General features: G+C 44.6%; 2 protein-coding genes across 5 annotated transcripts in view; both read left to right on the top strand.

The window, feature by feature from the left end:
• Positions 1-19,268, top strand: part of AUTS2 (activator of transcription and developmental regulator AUTS2) — a 1,069,563-nt gene that overhangs the window by 426,392 nt on the left and 623,903 nt on the right. The window lies entirely within an intron of this gene.
• Positions 7,116-9,379, top strand: LOC132026648 (60 kDa heat shock protein, mitochondrial). Its single transcript, XM_059414734.1, has one exon. The coding sequence runs from the start codon at positions 7,171-7,173 to the stop codon at positions 8,890-8,892; it is 1,722 nt and encodes a 573-aa protein (XP_059270717.1). The 5' UTR covers positions 7,116-7,170; the 3' UTR covers positions 8,893-9,379.

The following is a 19,268-nucleotide window of genomic DNA, read 5'->3' on the forward strand; positions in this document are numbered from 1 at the left end:
ACGATTTCCAGTAGCCATTGCAGAGGTGGCCGGCGCGCCCATCGACACCGAACAGAGGAAGAGGCCGGGGTGCTGGCGCTGGAGCATTACTCAGCCACCAGAAAGAACGGAATCTTGCCGTTTGCCACCACATGGATGGGACTAGAGAGCCTGATGCTAAGTGGAATGAGTCCGAGAAAGATGCCGTGTAATTTCACTCATGCGGAACTTCAGACACAGAATGTATGAACAAAAGAAACAACCCAAAACCAGACTTTCAGCTGTAGAGAACAGAGACCGATGGTTACCACAGGGGAGGCGGGTGGGGGGTGCGTGAAGTAAAGAGTTAAAGAACACACGTACCAGGATGTGCGTGGGGTAATGAACGTACACCCGAAACTAATACGACACTGTGTGTTCACTATACTGGGATTAAAACATAGAGAAAGTGATACAGGATTTGAGGATCTAGAAGTGCTGAATGCAAGATGGGGCATCTGAGTAGGACTTTCATTGGCTTAAGGATGGATTGGTTCACACCCAGGCTGGAGCAGCAGGGTTTGCTGTAACGGGAGCGGGATGTGATTCTGTTTGTCCACAGCACACGGTGAATGTGGGTTCGTTGGGGGCCATAGGCTTTCAGCAGCCCTAATGCTGGCCTCAAGAGGACGGATGTTTCCAACGAGGCCACGGAAGCCGTGGTGGACTTTCGAAGTGAGAAGTGATGCGTGGTGCCACGCGTGGAAGCAGCCACCGAAGCTCTCACTTGACCTTGCTTAGGCCGAGATAATTGAATTAGGACTAGTACCATGACATTTATTGAGCAGTTCTTTGTCCTTGTAATTGTTCACCAGTGTAGATGAACCTTCCCTGTAGTCGGTCCAAGTTAATGAGATTGTGCTAAAATGGCAAAGAGACGCACTCTAGTATAGTATCTTTTGTTCTAATATTCAAGATTATTTTTTCATAGAAGTACAGTTTCATTGGGCATAAAAACATGCTTTTTGACATATGGGGCCCATAGATTGGGGATTAAATACAAAAAAAAAGAAAGAAAGAAAGAAAAGCTTTTGTACAATCTCCTTTTGCTGTGTTTCCTCTCTTCTGTTTGAGCAAACAGCCTTGAATTTCACCTAAGCAAGGAAATGCTGGATAGAGGAACATCGTAGAGATGTTCTTCAACATCCTGGTGCCTCCCTTTTGTCACCTGTGACATGAGGACTTGGGTGGATCTCTAGGTTAGAGATGTTTTTTAACTAAACAGGAAGATAAGCTTCTCCAAGTGGAGAGATTTTTGAAAATAGAGGAGAAAACTAGCAAAGGAAAAGTATGGCAGCCTCAGGTTCGCTTGGGAGCTTGTTAGAAATTCGTGTCTTCCGACACTCCACCCGAGAAACTCTGAGTGGGACCCAGCGATCCGTTCTCAGTTTGCAAACCACTGATGAGCCGGCATTGGGATTGGAGGGAACGGGGAGTTACGGCTTTTGCTGCAGAAGAAAGGGTGCATCTTGTACTGTTAGTTACTGCTTACTGACCACTTACCTTGTTTTTATTTTAAGGATTTTATTTATTTGAGAGAGCATGAGTGGGAGGAAGGGCAGAGGGAGAAGCAGACGCCCCACTGAGCAGAGAGCCCAATATGGGGCTCTATCCCAGGACCCTGAGATCATGACCTGAGCCCAAGGCAGAGGCTTAACCCACGGAGCTACCCAGGCGCCCCTTGACCACTTGTTTTGTAATGTGAATTTTGCAAACACAGCTCATATCATCTCAACCCTGGGATTATGGTATTATAATACTGTATTTTATAGATGAGAAAAAAGAGAATAATTTAAGAAATTGCAGAGTAGAGCTTCATAATAAAGCCTCTCTCATTAGCAGGGGGCCCGGCAGCAGCCTGGTCCTTACCCCTCTCCTTTCTGCGCTCCCTCGGCTGGTTCTCAGACGCCCTGGAGGGGAGGTGTTCATTCTCGCCTGCGTCCGGTGGGCAGAGGTGAGTGGTCCGGTGAAGAGAGCAGAGCAGCCGTGGTGGGAACCTGGTGTTTCCATCTCTCTGGCTTCTGTGAACCAGTCCTATGGCGCTAGGCCTGTTCTTCAACATCCTGGTGCCTCCCTTTTGTCACCTGTAACATGAGGACTTGGGTGGATCTCTAGGTTATTTTTGAATGTTCTCTGGCTCTGACATGGAGTTGGGGGTAGGTGGTCCAAGTAAGTGGCCGACTTCCATGAAACGGACTTAGGAAAATGATAGTTCCTCAACCCAAGAGCAGAACAACCTTTCTCCAGAGTCTGGCATCTCCCCGCCCCCCACGAATTTAAACAGGTTAGTATTTTAATTTTCTTGAGAGTGAGTAAGAGTTGTTAGATTTATGTTAAAATGCCATGGTATTTAAGGTTTCCAGATTTTAAGACAGAGATCATGAATGGAGCTCTGTGGCCCCAAAAATAAACAGGTCATTATATTTGCAAAAAAAAAAAAGAAAAAAAAAGAAAAGAAAAGTATTATCCTCTCTTGATAAGTGTTTGTAATGATAGTCACTTGAAAATATATTACTATGACATAAATAATAAAGGGTACTTAAGGAAATATTCTGCTAAGGACTATATAGACATGAAATATTTAATACCTTTAATATGGTTTGGCAAAAGAAACTTCCTAATGGATTAAGTATTTATTTTATGAACCTGGAGCCAGTATGTAGGTAGAATTCATTTCTTGCTTAATTTCCCTCACAACCTTTCCTTTTCACATAGAACAAATGTCTTTACTTTTCCTTAGAAATATCCTTACTGTTCTTTTTTTCTGAAACCTTTAGGCAAACTCAGTTACTCTGTGTATCTTCTGTAGAAATAAAGACCTGTTAATCCCAGTACAGTATTTTTTTTTTTACAAGCTCCAATTTCATCTCCTAAGCTGGTGTGATCGTTCCATAGTGACATTTATCCCCCCCATTATGACATTTCTAAATTACAGCCCATCTCTCTCATATGAAGCAGTTCCCAAGCTCTCGGAATCTATAAAACAGCTGACTGTTGTAACATTCAATAAAGTGTAGACTTGCCCCGAGGTATTGTGTTGGTGACAATTTGCTCTGTTACTTTGGGATCCAAGGTTAAGTTGTTGAAGTACACCTGGTAGACTTTGGAGAAGTACTAGATTCTGTACGCGGAGGCAGAAGACCTGGGCCCAGACCCTTCCCGTCAGTCCTTTTCCAGACCAACCTTTCCAGTCTTAGGAGGTCACTTGTCACGTGTTAAGATCTTCTCTTCCTGAGGGTAGAAGACTCTCAGTTTCGCCGTGCTCAGGAGCTCTGTGATTACTTGGTTCTGGTGTGAAGGCACATTGTGAGTTCGCTTTGCAGGAGTTGTAAAGGGCCTGAGCTTTCTGAGCTTTGGTTGTGGAGGGGAGCGCCCTTCTCTTCATGGGGGGCCACAGCCTCTGCGCCCCCCTTCCCACCATCACTCCTGGAAGTTGGCGAGCATTGGCAGGCATGCCACATTTCGCATTTCGGCAGATCGGCGTTGTTTTCATCAGATACGATCACCAAAACCTTGAATTTACAAGTTAAACAAAGCAAGCGGTGGTTTATTCTCCATCCTGCTGTTGGTTTTTTGTTTTGTTTTGTTTTTAGTTTTTTGTTTTGCCTTCAAAATGGCTCACCTTAGGGGTCCTTTAAATAGCAAATTACTCTGCTGGATTTACATGGGATTTAATATGTAAAAATTCCATTTACACACCCAACGGGACATTCTGTTGGTGTAGCAGAATGATTAAAGGCAAGATTGTAGTGTCTTCACCCCGAGCAAAGTTGGGACCCCGGCTTTCTCCCTCACAGGCTGTGTGATCATGGGCAAGTTAATTAGCCTCTCTCGGCGTGTTTCCTCACTGGTAAACCGGGGATCACACAGTCTCTTAGGTACCACTTGGTAGAGTGTTTAGGACGCCACCAACAAAAAGTCCCCTGAAAAGACCGCACTCGCATCGTGTTGGGAGGATCTCAGTTCTGTGACAGCACGCCAGCCGTGGTCCCCGGAAGGGTCACTTGCTCTGTGTCTCCTCCCTTCCCTTCTTTGGGCACGTTTGTAAGCTAGGAAAGACCTCCCCAGAGAAGAGCTCACGGTCCTGCTCGGGCACATTTCTTCTGCTCCGTGGCTCGGCAGCATCGATTGTCAGGAGGGCCTGGAAAGAAAAAAAATAAGAAACCATGAATTACCCTGCATTGGGTGACCACCGTGGTTCGGGTGGCATCTTCCTAATTTTTGCTTTGGCTTTTCTCTTCTCCAGGCAACACTGAATAGAGGGGGAGGTAAGAGTATGCCCCTTAATGACTGTGTTCTGCATTCTTGGAATGGGTCTGGTCTGTTTTCTCCGGATCAGACTAGAAGGTGTCATCTGACTACAGAAGAGCCAAGACTTGCCCTGAGTAGATGTGGGCTCGGCCGAGCGTCTTGAGTTTGAGGAATGAAGGCTTTGGATTGTGTTCAGGCTGCGCCGCACCAGGCCACTCTTTATTTATCCGCTCAGTGAGTCCCATTTGTCTGTCCTCTGTCAAGGGCTCGTGGACACCAGGCTGATTTAGTGCTAACCGGGGAGATTAGAAATGCCTTGCCTGGTGCTGTCAGCCAAATCTGAATCAGTCTCTGTGTCCTCTGACCCGTCTACTCAGAGAGGTTTAGCCTTTGCTCTCCTGCTCACTCTAATAGGCAGAAAAGCTCAGCTCACCCCAGCTTTTATACAGGGGTCAGCACCAGAAATAGCTCTTTTAACACAGCAATAGAAGCAACACAAATCCAGCAGGCAGATAGTACACAATGGCTGCTTTTAGGCCTTGGAACAAAAGGAAGTGGTTTATCTTCTCTGCACACCACTGCCAATGCTACTCTCTGTCATTTGCTGGAGAGTTTATCGTTCCTGGGGGCCGGGCCCCATGTCCTCTTTACCCAGATGCCGCTAAGCAGGGACAGCTGGGAGCACTGGTCATTATTTTCACCCAACCTCGTAACTTGGGGTAATTTGGTCATACAGAGGTCGGGATAAACATGAAGGTCTTTGATGGACCCTGGATGGAAGAGACACCTGCAGAATGGATGGTAACAGTCTTTTCAGGGGTCATAGCACAGAGGCGGTCCCTTGTGAAAGTTTGCCTCAGAGCTCGGAGCTCGAACACGTGGCTCCCTCTGTTCGTCCTCCAAAACCACATGAGCTTCAGCTGGGGGCGTCGTGAGTTGCTTCGTCTTCTGTTCCCGTCCCTCTAGATGGTAGATACTGCTTTGTCAGTGGGCTATGTCTTGGTCCCCTAAGATTTAACTTGGGGATCCTTCTGTTCGTATTGATAACCACAGAGCCCCTCGTCGGTACTTCTCAGTTGTCGAATGAATGAGCAGACGATGAAACAATTGAACAAATGCGAGCGAGATTGGGCACCAGACATGTGAAGTGTGTGTGCTGGTGGAGGGGGGCGTTTCTTTACGTGTGCGTGTGAGGAGCGCCCTAACTGACTGTGTCTTCATCTTCCTCAACTACTACTGCCAAGCCCTCTCCCAGGCACGTTTTGGTGATATTTTCTGTTTCCTTTTTAATTTCTCTCTCCCCCTGGACCATGATGAAAGGATTAAATGACCAAACTAGTTGCCTAAGTTAGCATGAAAGGAAGGTCTCATTTACCTGTTGTCTACCGAAACCCAAGGGAAAAAACATGGCCTGGGCTGAAAACTTTGTCAGCCAGATCCTCTTCTGAATTGTGTTTTGACTAAGAAGGAATTAAATCTTCTAAGCCCAGTGGAGTTGTTAGCGATGTTGCTGACAGATCTTTGCATTCTGCAGGAATAGTTGATGCTATAATAGGAAGGAATAAATCAGTATAGATAATTTTACCATCATTTTAAAGCATTTTTGTAAAATCGTGGTTCAGAATCGCATGTGCATTGTCTTGCAAATCTTTACTTCAAAAAGCACATACCTATAAGGCCATTAAAATTACTTTTGACTGGTTTCCCAGTAGTGATTGATCATAAATTATAAAAGTTTCCCTTGTTAGGGTCTGTTTAAAAAGATAATTTAAAAGCATTTTCCGTTTTATTTTGGAGATGAATGGTCCTTGACTCATTAAAAAAAGGGGGGGGGTCTTGATTTTCGTTTTTCTCAGGGGAAGACATATTTGTGGTTATCTTTGATGGAGGAAATAATGAAAACTAGATGTCTCTTGTCGGTGTGGGACAGTCCTCCTTATGACATGTTTCTGCAGTTTCACTTAGAATTGTTACCTTTCAGATCTTAACCCAAGGAATAGTTTTAAGAATCTTAAGGTCTCTTATTTTTTCTTAAAGTTTATGGGAATAAATCCTTTGAACCTTGCTTTTTGTCCCCCTGAGAGCTCTTTACAAATGTGGGTTGCGTGCTGGGGGATGTCGGAACTCAAGTGAGTGCGGAGTGAGTCGGAGGCCTGGTGCCTTATGTGATGGCGTCAGGTTTGAAAGCCACCTTTACCATTTAGTCATTTAATGAGAATCACTTTTCATGTCTTTCTTTCTTTTCTTCCTTCTTTCCTTCCTCCCTCCCTTCCTTCTAATATTTTATTTATTTGACAGAGAGAAAGAGACAAGCAGAGAAGGAACACAAGCAGGGGAAGTGGGAGAGGGAGAAACAGGCTTCCTGCTGAGCAGGGCGCCCTACGAGGGTCTCCATCCTAGGACGCTGGGATCATGACCTGAGTGGAAGGCAGATGCTTAACTGACGGAGCCCCCCAGGCGCCCTCATTACTCATTTCTTAAAGAAAACTTTTTACTAGGGAAAAGAGATGAAAAGTTTGATTAACTTTGGAGACATTTCTGATTGCTTCCTTTTAACCAAAAAGGCAGTCATGATCAAAACAGTTCCTCCAAAGCCTTGTGGCATTTAAACTCTCTCCATTGGATTAGCTCCCTGTGCTTCACTCAGTGAAGTGTGGTTTGGAATGAGGATGCGAAGTAAGTTTCTGAGAGCGGGCGGGTCGGCCCATCGCTGGACGCCCTGCTCCGGGGAGCTGCGGCTCCTTGTCCCTCTGCCCCGCTCATGCTCTCTTGCTCTCTCTTTCTCAAATAAATAAATCTTTCCTTGTTGTTGTTGTTGTTGTTTAAGAATGCAATGTACACCCTCACTCGTCTCCGACGGCCTGCCTCACCGTGCGCACGCTCCGCCGCTGCCCCGCAGAAATGCTTCGATTACCCGCAGTCCTTCGCCAAATTAGGCCAGTGTCCAGAGCACTGGCTCCTCATCTCACTCGGGCCTATGCCAAAGATGTAAAATTTGGTGCAGATGCCCGAGCCTTAATGCTTCAAGGTGTAGACCTTTTAGCCGACGCTGTAGCCGTTACAATGGGGCCAAAGGGAAGAACCGTGATTATTGAACAGAGTTGGGGAAGTCCCAAAGTAACAAAAGATGGTGTGACCGTAGCAAAGTCAATTGACTTAAAAGATAAATACAAAAATATTGGCGCTAAACTTGTTCAAGATGTCGCCAATAACACAAATGAAGAGGCTGGGGACGGCACCACTACTGCTACAGTCTTGGCACGCTCTATTGCCAAGGAAGGCTTCGAGAAGATTAGCAAAGGTGCTAATCCTGTGGAAATCAGGAGAGGTGTGATGTTAGCTGTTGATGCCGTAATTGCTGAACTTAAGAAGCAGTCTAAACCCGTGACAACCCCTGAAGAAATTGCTCAGGTTGCTACCATTTCTGCAAATGGAGACAAAGAAATTGGCAACATCATTTCCGATGCAATGAAAAAGGTTGGAAGAAAGGGTGTCATCACAGTAAAGGATGGAAAAACACTAAATGATGAATTAGAAATTATTGAAGGCATGAAGTTTGATCGAGGTTACATTTCTCCATACTTTATTAATACCTCAAAAGGTCAGAAATGTGAATTCCAGGATGCCTATGTTCTATTGAGTGAAAAGAAAATTTCTAGTGTCCAGTCCATTGTACCTGCTCTTGAAATTGCCAATGCTCACCGTAAGCCCTTGGTCATAATTGCTGAAGATGTTGATGGAGAAGCTCTGAGTACACTCGTTTTGAATAGGCTAAAAGTTGGTCTTCAGGTTGTGGCAGTCAAAGCTCCAGGTTTTGGTGACAATAGAAAGAACCAGCTTAAAGACATGGCTATTGCTACTGGTGGTGCAGTTTTTGGGGAAGAAGGATTGACTCTAAATCTCGAAGATGTTCAGCCTCACGACTTAGGAAAAGTTGGAGAGGTCATTGTGACCAAAGATGATGCCATGCTCTTAAAAGGAAAAGGTGACAAGGCTCAAATTGAAAAACGTATTCAAGAAATCATTGAGCAGTTAGATATTACAACTAGCGAATATGAAAAGGAAAAGCTGAATGAACGTTTGGCAAAACTCTCAGATGGCGTAGCTGTGTTGAAGGTTGGTGGGACGAGTGATGTTGAAGTGAATGAAAAGAAAGATAGAGTTACAGATGCGCTCAATGCTACACGAGCTGCCGTTGAAGAAGGCATTGTTCTAGGAGGGGGTTGTGCCCTGCTTCGGTGCATTCCAGCCTTGGATTCATTAACTCCAACTAACGAAGATCAAAAAATTGGTATAGAAATTATTAAGAGAACACTCAAAATTCCTGCAATGACCATTGCTAAGAATGCAGGTGTTGAAGGATCATTGATAGTTGAGAAAATTATGCAGAGTTCCCCAGAAGTTGGTTATGATGCTATGCTTGGAGATTTTGTGAATATGGTGGAAAAAGGAATCATTGATCCAACAAAGGTTGTAAGAACTGCTTTATTGGATGCTGCTGGAGTGGCCTCTCTGTTAACTACAGCAGAAGTTGTAGTCACCGAAATTCCTAAAGAAGAGAAGGACCCAGCGATGGGCGGAATGGGCGGAATGGGAGGGGGTATGGGAGGCGGCATGTTCTGAGTCCTAGGATAGTGCTTTATCATTATGAATGAACTGTGAGAGGAAGCCCACGCTGTGCTCCTCACCCATAACTTCAGAGAAGTCAGTTGAAGGAAATGACTGAAGAAAAGGCTGGCTGATGTTTAAGAAAATCACTATAACCATCAGTTACTGGTTTCAGTTGACAACATATAATGGTTTACTGTTGTCATTGTCCATGCCTACAGATAATTTATTTTGTATTTTTGAATAAAAAGACATTTGTACATTCCTGATAACTGAGTGCAAGAGCCATGTACCAATGTACTGCTTTCAACTTAAATCACTGAGGCATTTTTACTACTATTCTGTTAAAATCAGGATTTTAGTGTTTGCCATCACCAGATGAAAAGTTAAGCAGCCTTTCTGTGGAGAGTAAGAATAATTGTGTACAAAGTAGAGAAATATCCAATTATGTGACAACCTTTGTGTAATAAAAATTTGTTTAAAGTTAAAAAAAAAAAAAGAATGCAATGTACATAATAGCTAAAGAAATGCAATTATCAGTAACAGGGAGGCACCATTTTTTCATAACAAGATTTGTAGAAATGAGACGAGTCACTGCTGGGAAATATATAGTGAAACAATTATCTTTTATTTTAAGATTTTGTTTATTCCAGAGAGAGAGAGCGCACGCGCAAAAGCAGGGAAGGGGCAGAGAGAGGGGGAGAGGAAGTGACAGAAGCAGACTCCCTACTGAACAGGGAGCCTAGTGCAGGACCTGAGCTGAAGGCACATGCTTTTTTTTTTTCTTTAAGATTTTATTTATTTATTTGACAGAGATCACAAGTAGGCAGAGACACAGGCAGAGGGAGAGAGAGGAGGAAGCAGGCTCCCCACTGAGCAGAGAGCCCGATGTGGGGCTCGATCCCAGGACCCTGAGAATCATGACCTGAGCCGAAGTCAGACGCTTTAACCCACTGAGCCACCCAGGCGCCCCATACAAGCCTTCTTATAATGTCTCATGATTCTTCAAAATGTTACTGCCTTTTGACGCATAAATTCTTTGTCTAGGATGTTATCTTGAGATAGTAATTGGCTGTGAAGAAAAGCTTGACACACTCTAAGTATACCACATCAGCCAAAGCATTGTTCATTTATGTTATTTTTATATTTTGTAGTGCTATGAAGAGGTTAAGTGGTATTTTCCAAGAATATTTACTACTAGAGCAATATTTATGTTAATTTTATTAAAAATACACACACACACATGCTATTATTTGAATTATGTATTTAAAAAGAGACCAAATGAACAAAAATAAATATAAAACTGGGAGGAAATAAATAAAAATAAAAAAAAAACCTAGATTAAATAAAAAACTAGAAGGAAAGGCAAAACATAAGTAGGTCTGTGGTCTTTCATAGATAGATTTGGTGAAGTTCAGGAATGTTCCCTCTATCCCTATACTTTGAAGCGTTTTAATCAGGAACAGATGCTGGATTTTGTCAAATGCTTTTTCTGCATCAATTGAGAGGACCATGTGGTTCTTCTCACTTCTCTTATTAATCTGTTCTATCCCATTGATTGATTTGCGGATGTTGACCCATCCTTGTAGCCCAGGGATGAATCCCACCTGGTCATGGTGGATAATCTTTTTAATGTGCTGTTGGATCCTGTTGGCCAGGATCTTGTTGAGAATCTTAGCATCCATATTCATCAGTGATATTGGTCTGAAATTCTCCTTTTTGATGGGGTCTTTGCCTGGTTTGGGGATCAGGGTAATGCTGGCTTCATAGAAAGAGTCTGGAAGTTTTCCTTCTGCTTCAATTTGTTGAAACAGCTTCAGGTGTTATTTCTTCTTTGAAGGTTTGGTAGAATTCCCCAGGGAATCCGTCAGGTCCTGGGCTCTTGTTTTTTGGGAGGTTTTTGATCACTGCTTCAATCTCGTTATTAGATAACGGTCTATTCGGGTTGTCAGTTTCTTCCTGGTTCAATTTTGGAAGCTTATAGTTTTCCAGGAATGCATCCATTTCATCTAGGTTGCTAAGCTTATTGGCATATAACTGTTGATAATAACTTCTGATGATTGTTTCTACTTCCTTGGTGTTCGTTGTGATCTCTCCCTTTTCATTCATAATTTTATGAATTTGGGCTTTCTCTCTTTTCTTTTGGATTAGTGTGGCCAATAGTTTATCGATCTTATCGAATCTTTCAAAAAAACAGCTTGCTTGCAGCCTTCCCATTGAGATCAGGAACAAGACAAGGATGCCCACTTTCACCACTCTTGTTCAACATAGTATTAGAAGTCCTAGCAACAGCAATCAGACAACAAAGAAAAATAAAAGGTATCCAAATTGGTAATGAAGAAGTCAAACTTTCTCTCTTCGCAGATAACATGATTCTTTATATGGAAAACCCAAAAGACTCTACCCCCAAACTACTAGAACTCATACAGCAATTCAACAACGTGGCAGGATACAAAGTCAATGTGCAGAAATCAGTGGCTTTCTTATACACTAACAATGAAAATACAGAAAGGGAAATTAGAGAATCGGTTCCATTTACTATAGCACCAAGAGCCATAAGATACCTGGGAATAAACCTAACCAAAGAGGTAAAGGATCTGTACTCGAGGAACTACAGAACACTCATGAAAGAAATTGAAGAAGACACAAAAAGATGGAAGACCATTCTATGCTCTTGGATCGGAAGAATAAACATTGTTAAAATGTCTATACTGCCTAGAGAAATCTATACTTTTAATGCCATTCCGATCAAAATTCCACTAGTATTCTTCAAAGAGCTGGAGCAAATAATCCTAAAATTTGTATGGAATCAGAAGAGACCCCGAATCGCTAAGGAAATGTTGAAAAACAAAAATAAAGCTGGGGGCATCACGTTACCTGATTTCAAGCTTTATTACAAAGCTGTGATCACCAAGACAGCATGGTACTGGCATAAAAACAGACACATAGACCAGTGGAACAGAGTAGAGAGCCCAGATATGGACCCTCAACTCTATGGTCAATTAATCTTCGACAAAATAGGAAAAAATATACAGTGGAAAAAAAGTCTCTTCAATAAATGGTGCTGGGAAAACTGGACAGCTATATGTAGAAGAATGAAACTCGACCATCCTCTTACACCGTACACAAAGATAAACTCAAAATGGATAAAAGACCTCAGTGTGAGACAGGAATCCATCAGAATCCTAGAGAAGAACATAGGCAGTAATCTCTTCGATATCAGCCACAGCAACTTCTTTCAAGATATGTCTCCAAAGGCAAAGGAAACAAAAGCGAAAATAAACTTTTGGGACTTCATCAAAATCAAAAGCTTCTGCACAGCAAAGGAAACAGTCAAAAAAACAAAGAGGCAACCCACGGAATGGGAGAAGATATTTGCAAATGACAGTACAGACAAAGGTTGATATCCAGGATCTGTAATGAACTCATCAAACTCAACACACACGAAACAGGCAAACATATCAAAAGGGCAGAAGATATGAACAGACACTTCTCCAATGAAGACATACAAATGGCTCTCAGACTCATGAAAAAATGTTCATCATCATTAGCCCTCAGAGAGATTCAAATTAAAACCACATTGAGATACCACCTTACACCAGTTAGAATGGCCAAAGTTAACAAAACAGGAAACACCATGTGTTGGAGAGGATGTGGAGAAAGGGGAACCCTCTTCCACTGTTGGTGGGAATGCAAGCTGGTGCAGCCACTTTGGAGAACAGTGTGGAGATTCCTCAAGAAATTAAAAATAAAGCTTCCCTATGACCCTGCCATTGCACTCCTGGGTATTTGCCCCAAGGATACAGATGTTGTGAAAAGAAGGGTCATCTGTATCCCAATGTTTATAGCAGCAATGGCCACAGTCGCCAAACTATGGAAAGAACGAAGATGCCCTTCAACGGACGAATGGATGAGGAAGATGTGGTCCATATACACTATGGAGTATGATGCCTCCATCAGAAAGGACGAATACCCAACTTTTGTAGCAACATGGACAGGACTGGAAGAGATTATGCTGAGTGAAATAAGTCAAGCAGAGAAAGTCAACTATCATATGGTTTCACTTATGTGTGGAGCATAACAAATAGCATGGAGGACAAGGGGAGATGAAGAGGAGAAGGGAGTTGGGGTAAATTGGAAGGGGAGGTGAATCACGAGAGACTATGGACTCTGAAAAACAATCTGAGGGGTTTGAAGTGGCGGGGTAGTGGGAGGTTGGGGTACCAGGTGGTGGGTATTATAGAGGGCACGGATTGCATGGAGCACTGGGTGTGGTGAAAAAATAAGGAATACTGTTTTTCTGAAAATAAATAAATTGGGAAAAAAAAAAAAAAACCAAAACATAAGTAGGTCTGTTTTCTCCAAACAGTGAGTATTACTGTTTATAATCATAAGTGATTTTGTTTTCAGCGATGTCGCACAACCACTCTGTTTCTTCTGACCTGTTACAGCTGTAGGCTGCTGTTCTCTCTCCTCAGAATTGATGGTATTTGCTTAATAACGAATGTGGCTTAACAAAAGAAAGGCAGTCACAGCGACTGGTGATTAATACCACCACTGATCTTCCCATCGTTTCTTGGGCTGATTTGCTGTCTTAGAAAAGCAGAGTTCTTAACGACCCGCAGAGAACTGCTCAGGCGTGTCAGAATGAAACCCAAGTGACCGCTTGCTTTGCCCTGGGCACCTGTGCTCTCAGGAGAGACGAGCTCTCTCCGCCCGAGGCCTTTGGAGGGGTCGTGGTAATCCAGAAGGATTGATGTAGTCATCCCGGACCAGAGCTCGCTCTTCCCCACTCAGACCTGTCACTGTCATATGCATCCTAATGCTTCCTTGTATTTTCCAAAGCATCCGGGAGCTGGGCAACGTCCCTTGGCCTGTGAAGTATGTGGCCGACGGACCCCAAGCCTCCGAGTGATTAGGCGCAGATTGGCAAGAATCCTGAGCTCTGTGGAGGTTGGAGACGGTAGAAGTGAGCCTCCGTATGGGGGGTTCAGGGAGCCCCACACACAGCAAACCCCTCTCTGACTCTGTTTGGCCAGAGCTAGGCCTCTGCCTTTTGTGGTGTGTGTGAACCAGCGAACCCTTATTTGGGAATCACGGCACATGACGTTTCCCGAGTCCCATCAGGCGCTGAACAAAGTTCAAGACCCTCTTCCGGATGCATGCGGACGTCCGTTCATCTGTCACTCGGTCTGTAGGACCATGACTCCACCATTAATCTCCAACTGTGTAACCGAGGATTCGGTCTGAGTCTTCGTTTGTAATGAATCGTAATTGTTCACGCGCTAATGTTACCAGTAAATGTCCATCCTAGTCATCCTGTCCTGTATTAAGTAAGCTTCTTCATTTCAGATGATTTTGTGAGATCTGTCAAGTGACACTGGCTATTATATGTTACCTCCTTCCTATGTAATAAATCCATTATTCCTGTCAACGAGAGACGATAGCCTTGAATCAAAATCACAACTTCTTTTTTTTCTTTGAGAGAGCCTTCTGTCAACTGATATCAAAGGCCACAGTTATTTTTTTTACTTTTAATTTTTATTTTACCTCAGAAGCCTTATTACTCATTTGCCCGTTTTCCCCCAAATGAATGAATGAAACATATGAATGAGAAACATATGAATGTCAGGGTTTAAAACATGAAACATATTGGTTCAGTGCTAGCTTTTCAAGCATCATTGGGGACTGTCCAGTTATAAGGGAAAGCATTTGGAATATAGATAATTTTTGTACTTATAGGGAGTAAAAATTACGGAATAGAGAATAATTCAAATACATTTAGAAATTAAACCTGGTTGGCTCAGTCAGTTAAGCACCTGCCTTCAGCTCAGGTCATGATCCCAGAGTTCTGGGACCAATCGATCGGGCTCCCTGCTCAGTGGGGAGCCTCCTTCTCCCTCTGCCTGCTGCTCCCCCCGCTTGTGCTCTCTCTCTCTCTCTCACTCTCGCTCTATCTCATATAAATAAATACATAAATACATAAAATCTTTTAAAAAATTAAACGAGAGCCGGTCTGACTGAGTGTACATCATAACTCTCTCCGCTTTCTGCTCCTCTACCCCATGTGAGGTCAATACCCAGTCTGTCGCTGTAATCCTGAAAGTATTGGGTTTTGGCAATCATTTTAGTAAGATTTGGTGTCGTCAGATATTTGTGTCCCTGAGGAGAGCGGGAGAGCCCGAGGACGTGGAGGCTCTCTGCGGCCAGCCCGCCGGCCCTCTGGGGTCCCGGCGGAGTGCGGAGGAGCTAAGTGTTTGTTTAAGTTTGAACAGAAAGTATTTAAATGGGACAGGAAGTCACTGGGTATAGCAAAAAGCCTTCACACTTGAGAAATTGGATTTAAAAAAAATTTTTTTTAAAGACGCAGATTGTTTAAAATACAGGAGTCGTAAGACCTTTTTTGGTCTCTTTTGGGCATAATAGTCTATAATAAATTCAGGTTTTGGTTAAATGGTCAGTCGACCTGAGCTTTCGATCGCCTGCTCAGAAACCATGGCCTGAGGAATCCGAATCCGTTTGGGAGCCCCGATGAGCAGCTCTCCCAGCGCCTTCATCAAAGAGAGAGCGTCGCTGCCCGGCTCTCCGGTTTGTCTGTGGCTGCGTGGCTCTGGGGTCGGGGAGGGGGAGCCGGCCTCCTGTGCGCTTAGACCTCCACGGACCTCCTGGGCTGTGGTCTCGGAAGACCCACGTCTTTGCGCAGACATAACGTCTGTGGGCCCTTCCTCGTTCCTGGGGACCAAACATAGGTACTGATTGCACACAGCGCTGAGTGCCCCTGCAGTGGGAGAAGCTCCTGCGCTTTCTCCCTCCCATGTGTCGCCACCAGGGGTGTCACCGGGAGCGTAGCCCTCGCCAGCATGGACGCGGGGGGACGATGGATTCTCATTTCAGCAGGTGACTCCGCGGTGGTCGGCTGTCAGCAGGCTTTTCTTCATATTGGCTTGTTGCTGCAGGGTCTGATGCCGGCAGATTACAACTCTGTAGCTAGTCATTTTCGATTTATTTGAACCTATTTCTCCAGTCTGCTGAGCTTTCCCTGGCTGGCATCAATTCAGACACACTGCAATTCCTCAGAATCTCTATCCCCATCAGATGGTTCGATCTACGAGAAATTTAGCTAGAGGCGTTTAGACAAAAAAGAAATATTGTGGCTGGGGAAGCATTTAAGTTAGAGGAGGCAGCCAGGGCTGTTTTATTACTTAGGCCTGTGTCACCTGTGATGACCCATGAGAGTGGAGAATATTGATCGCTTGTCACTCAAGGCATTCAGCAGATTGCATTGACGAAGCTTGGCAGGTCTCTAATAGCAGGGTTACTGGCCTTGGCTGCCCCCCAAGGGAAAAAACTGCAGGCCCTATTACTTGGCGGCCTTTAACTCTCCTAGAATTGGGAGAGAGCACTGACAAGAGCGAGGACACGATTTTACGGTTACAAATGGGTCTCCTGCCTGCTTTCTTCTCCCCCTGTTTAATCTCACTTGTCTTCTCTCCCTTCTGTCTTACCTTTTTTCTCCCTGATCTCTGCCAGCCCCTCCTTTCGTGTTATAGATGACTGTGGCGGTATTGCTTTTCTAGAACAAAAATCAGACTCAAGAATGCTTAGCAGGCCTAGTGTGAGGCCCGAGTTACCCTCTCCTTCCAGTACGGTTTGTGCCCTGAGCACTGTTTCAGGGGGTAGGCGGTACCCGTGTATCTGTGTGAACTTGACATTTGGACCATGCACAACTGTTAAGAACCGCCACTTCATGACGGAGGCGATTTCCCCTCTCCTTTCCCTGGTAGCCAGGATGGGTTCAGACCTTCCCCGTTACACCGCGCAGAGGCCCAGCTGACATCAGGGAGCAAGGGCAGTAATGTCAAATTGGGAATGATTGTATTATTTATGTGAATATTCCCCCATAATTTTTAAAGAACATTAGAAAGATTTCTGTCTTTCATAAGCACTGCCCATTTTTGTGCAAGGATTCAAATCATACGGCTTTTTTAAAAAAAGATTTTATTTATTTATTTGACAGACAGAGATCACAGATAGGCAGAGAGGCAGGCAGAGAGAGAGAGAGAGGGAAGCAGGCTCCCCGCTGAGCAGAGAGCCCGATGCGGGACCCGATCCCAGGACCCTGGGACCATGACCTGAGCTGAAGGCAGAGGCTGAACCCACTGAGCCACCCAGGCGGCCCTCATGTAGCATTTTTATTCCCATCGCGGGCTGACCTCCCGTGGGACGCTGTTCTGTAACGAGTGCTCTGTGTCGCCGCCGTTTGCTTTAGGAAGCGTGGTTTGGATTTTCGTGTGCCTTCTCTTTTTCTCTTTTACCTCCCTGAAAGAGGGAAAGACAACGACATTGTCTCCATTTCAAAGAAGGGTAAGTTGATACATAACTGTTCCCTAATCACACCTGTCATGGAAAGTCCCCGTCCTCTAGTGAATCTGACGTAAGCAGTCCAAGAGCGTGCGTCTGTTCTGTAGGAACCTCGGGTGTTGTGGGGTTTTTGTTCTTCCCGTGTTCCTGTTTAATAACCTCTTCCGGGTCATCCCTTTACTTTCACATCCTTTGGGATGGCCAGGATTCTTCCTCTTTTGATTCCATGCGTAATCCTTGATGGCAAGGAGGTTCCTGCTCTTTGCTTGGGTTCCTCTCTGCTAAATACTGGACTCTGAGATCCAGAATTAACTACGTGACCCTTGTTTCGTAGACTCTCCACAAGGACAGGCAGGCCTTGAATGCGGGCGGTCCCGGGGACGTTGGCTTTGCATTTCGATTCCAGCATGTGGCCACAGAGGGGTTGTGCGTTACTGGGAGGTGACTCTCCGAGCCTCAGTTTCTGCATCTGTCAAACGGAAGATAATACAGCTTGTCAAAAATCAGTGAAGCAGTATGATGTGTGAACGGTATCTCCACCTGCAAAGGAATGAAGTTATGTGCATTTCCTAGCGCAGCCGCGTCGTCCTGTCCTTCCTTCTCTCTTCTGCAGCTGTAGGCCTGAGAGGGCAGAATGGGAGCCCGCGAGGAGCCCAGCCTCTGGGGAGCCGGGGGCATCACTGGAGACGAAGTGGGAGGGTTTTGCAAGAGGCGGTAGGCCCATTAATATTCTATAGCACTTTGAGCCACTTTGAATTAAAATACTTCTCTGTGAAAGGTTTTATAATTCATGTGACCTGAAATGATTTACACCTAATTAGATTTTGTCAACTGAATAATTCCGTCTCCTGTTGCTTCCACAGAATAATTTAAGCAACTGCATTTTATTCTCAAAATAGCTGTAAATGTCAAATTAATTTTGTTGACATGATCAACATGTAGAAGAGCTACTTGGCAGAATTGTTTGTCAACTGAATAGATTATGGGTCCCTACAAAATACGCAGACGGGTGATGGTCTGGCTGACGCTTGCAGTTTCCTGCGTTCCTGGAAAGAGGTCACTGTCGGTGGTGACAAAAACCGTGAGGACAGTTCTGCCCATCTGGTTAAAAACTCTTTGATAATTTGCAGTTTTCTCCTTCTCTGTTCATTATACATAAAGCATCTTTTTCTTTGGAAGTTTTGCTTTTTATCCAGAGGTGACTGGATGTCACGTAATTGCCTTGGGGTTTGTAATATTCCTCATTAATGCCTTTGGGCCTTTGGTTGACACAGGCTGTATATAAATTACTGCTCGGTTTCACCTTACCTCTGTGCATTTTGGACCATTGCTTTTGCTTGGAGAGCCTCTCTGTCATCTTTGAGAACCTTGCCCAAATCAGTGTCTTGTGGTTTATTTCTAGCTTACTCTACATACTCCATTGACTCCCAGATCCCTCTTCAGGCCGTCATGCCCCCTCCCGCAGCTCCACGACCTACCCCCACCCCTGGGCCGTCCTTCCCGCTGCTAATACTGAAGTCCTGTCAGTCAAAGGCTTAGCTTAATCCAGTGCTTTCCAACTCTTGTTTTATCATGGCAGAAGCAGAAAATGTTGCTATTTGTACAGTGCATCGAGGTCAGTGGGCAAGACTCCTCTCTGTTTGTAGGCGGCCCAGAGGCCATGACCAGCCCTGCATCGGAGGGAATGAGTTCTTGGCGTGTGCTCTGGCCTAGAAATTCTGGCCTAACCAATCCCCAGGTGAGAGCTAATCTTGGCAAGTATTAGAAATTCACTTATTTGGTGGTCTCTAGGACTCGTCTCGTGTTTTGAGTGCAGCATCCTGTCTACTTGAAGGCCTCTTTTAGCTTTCCTCTTCATCATCCCCTTTTGTATCTGGTCATCAGAAAGTTGGATTTCTTCCCGGAATGCCTTGGGACGCTGACACCTTCCCTTTGCCAGTCTCTCTCCCAAGGGAGTGGACCCGTGTCTCACCTTCAGCTTCTGCTCAGAGCTCCCTGCAGCCAGAACATCTCCCCTTTTCTCGGACATC

Source organism: Mustela nigripes, chromosome 11 (genome assembly GCF_022355385.1).
Source record: "Mustela nigripes isolate SB6536 chromosome 11, MUSNIG.SB6536, whole genome shotgun sequence".
In the NCBI taxonomy this organism is placed as follows: domain Eukaryota; kingdom Metazoa; phylum Chordata; class Mammalia; order Carnivora; family Mustelidae; genus Mustela; species Mustela nigripes.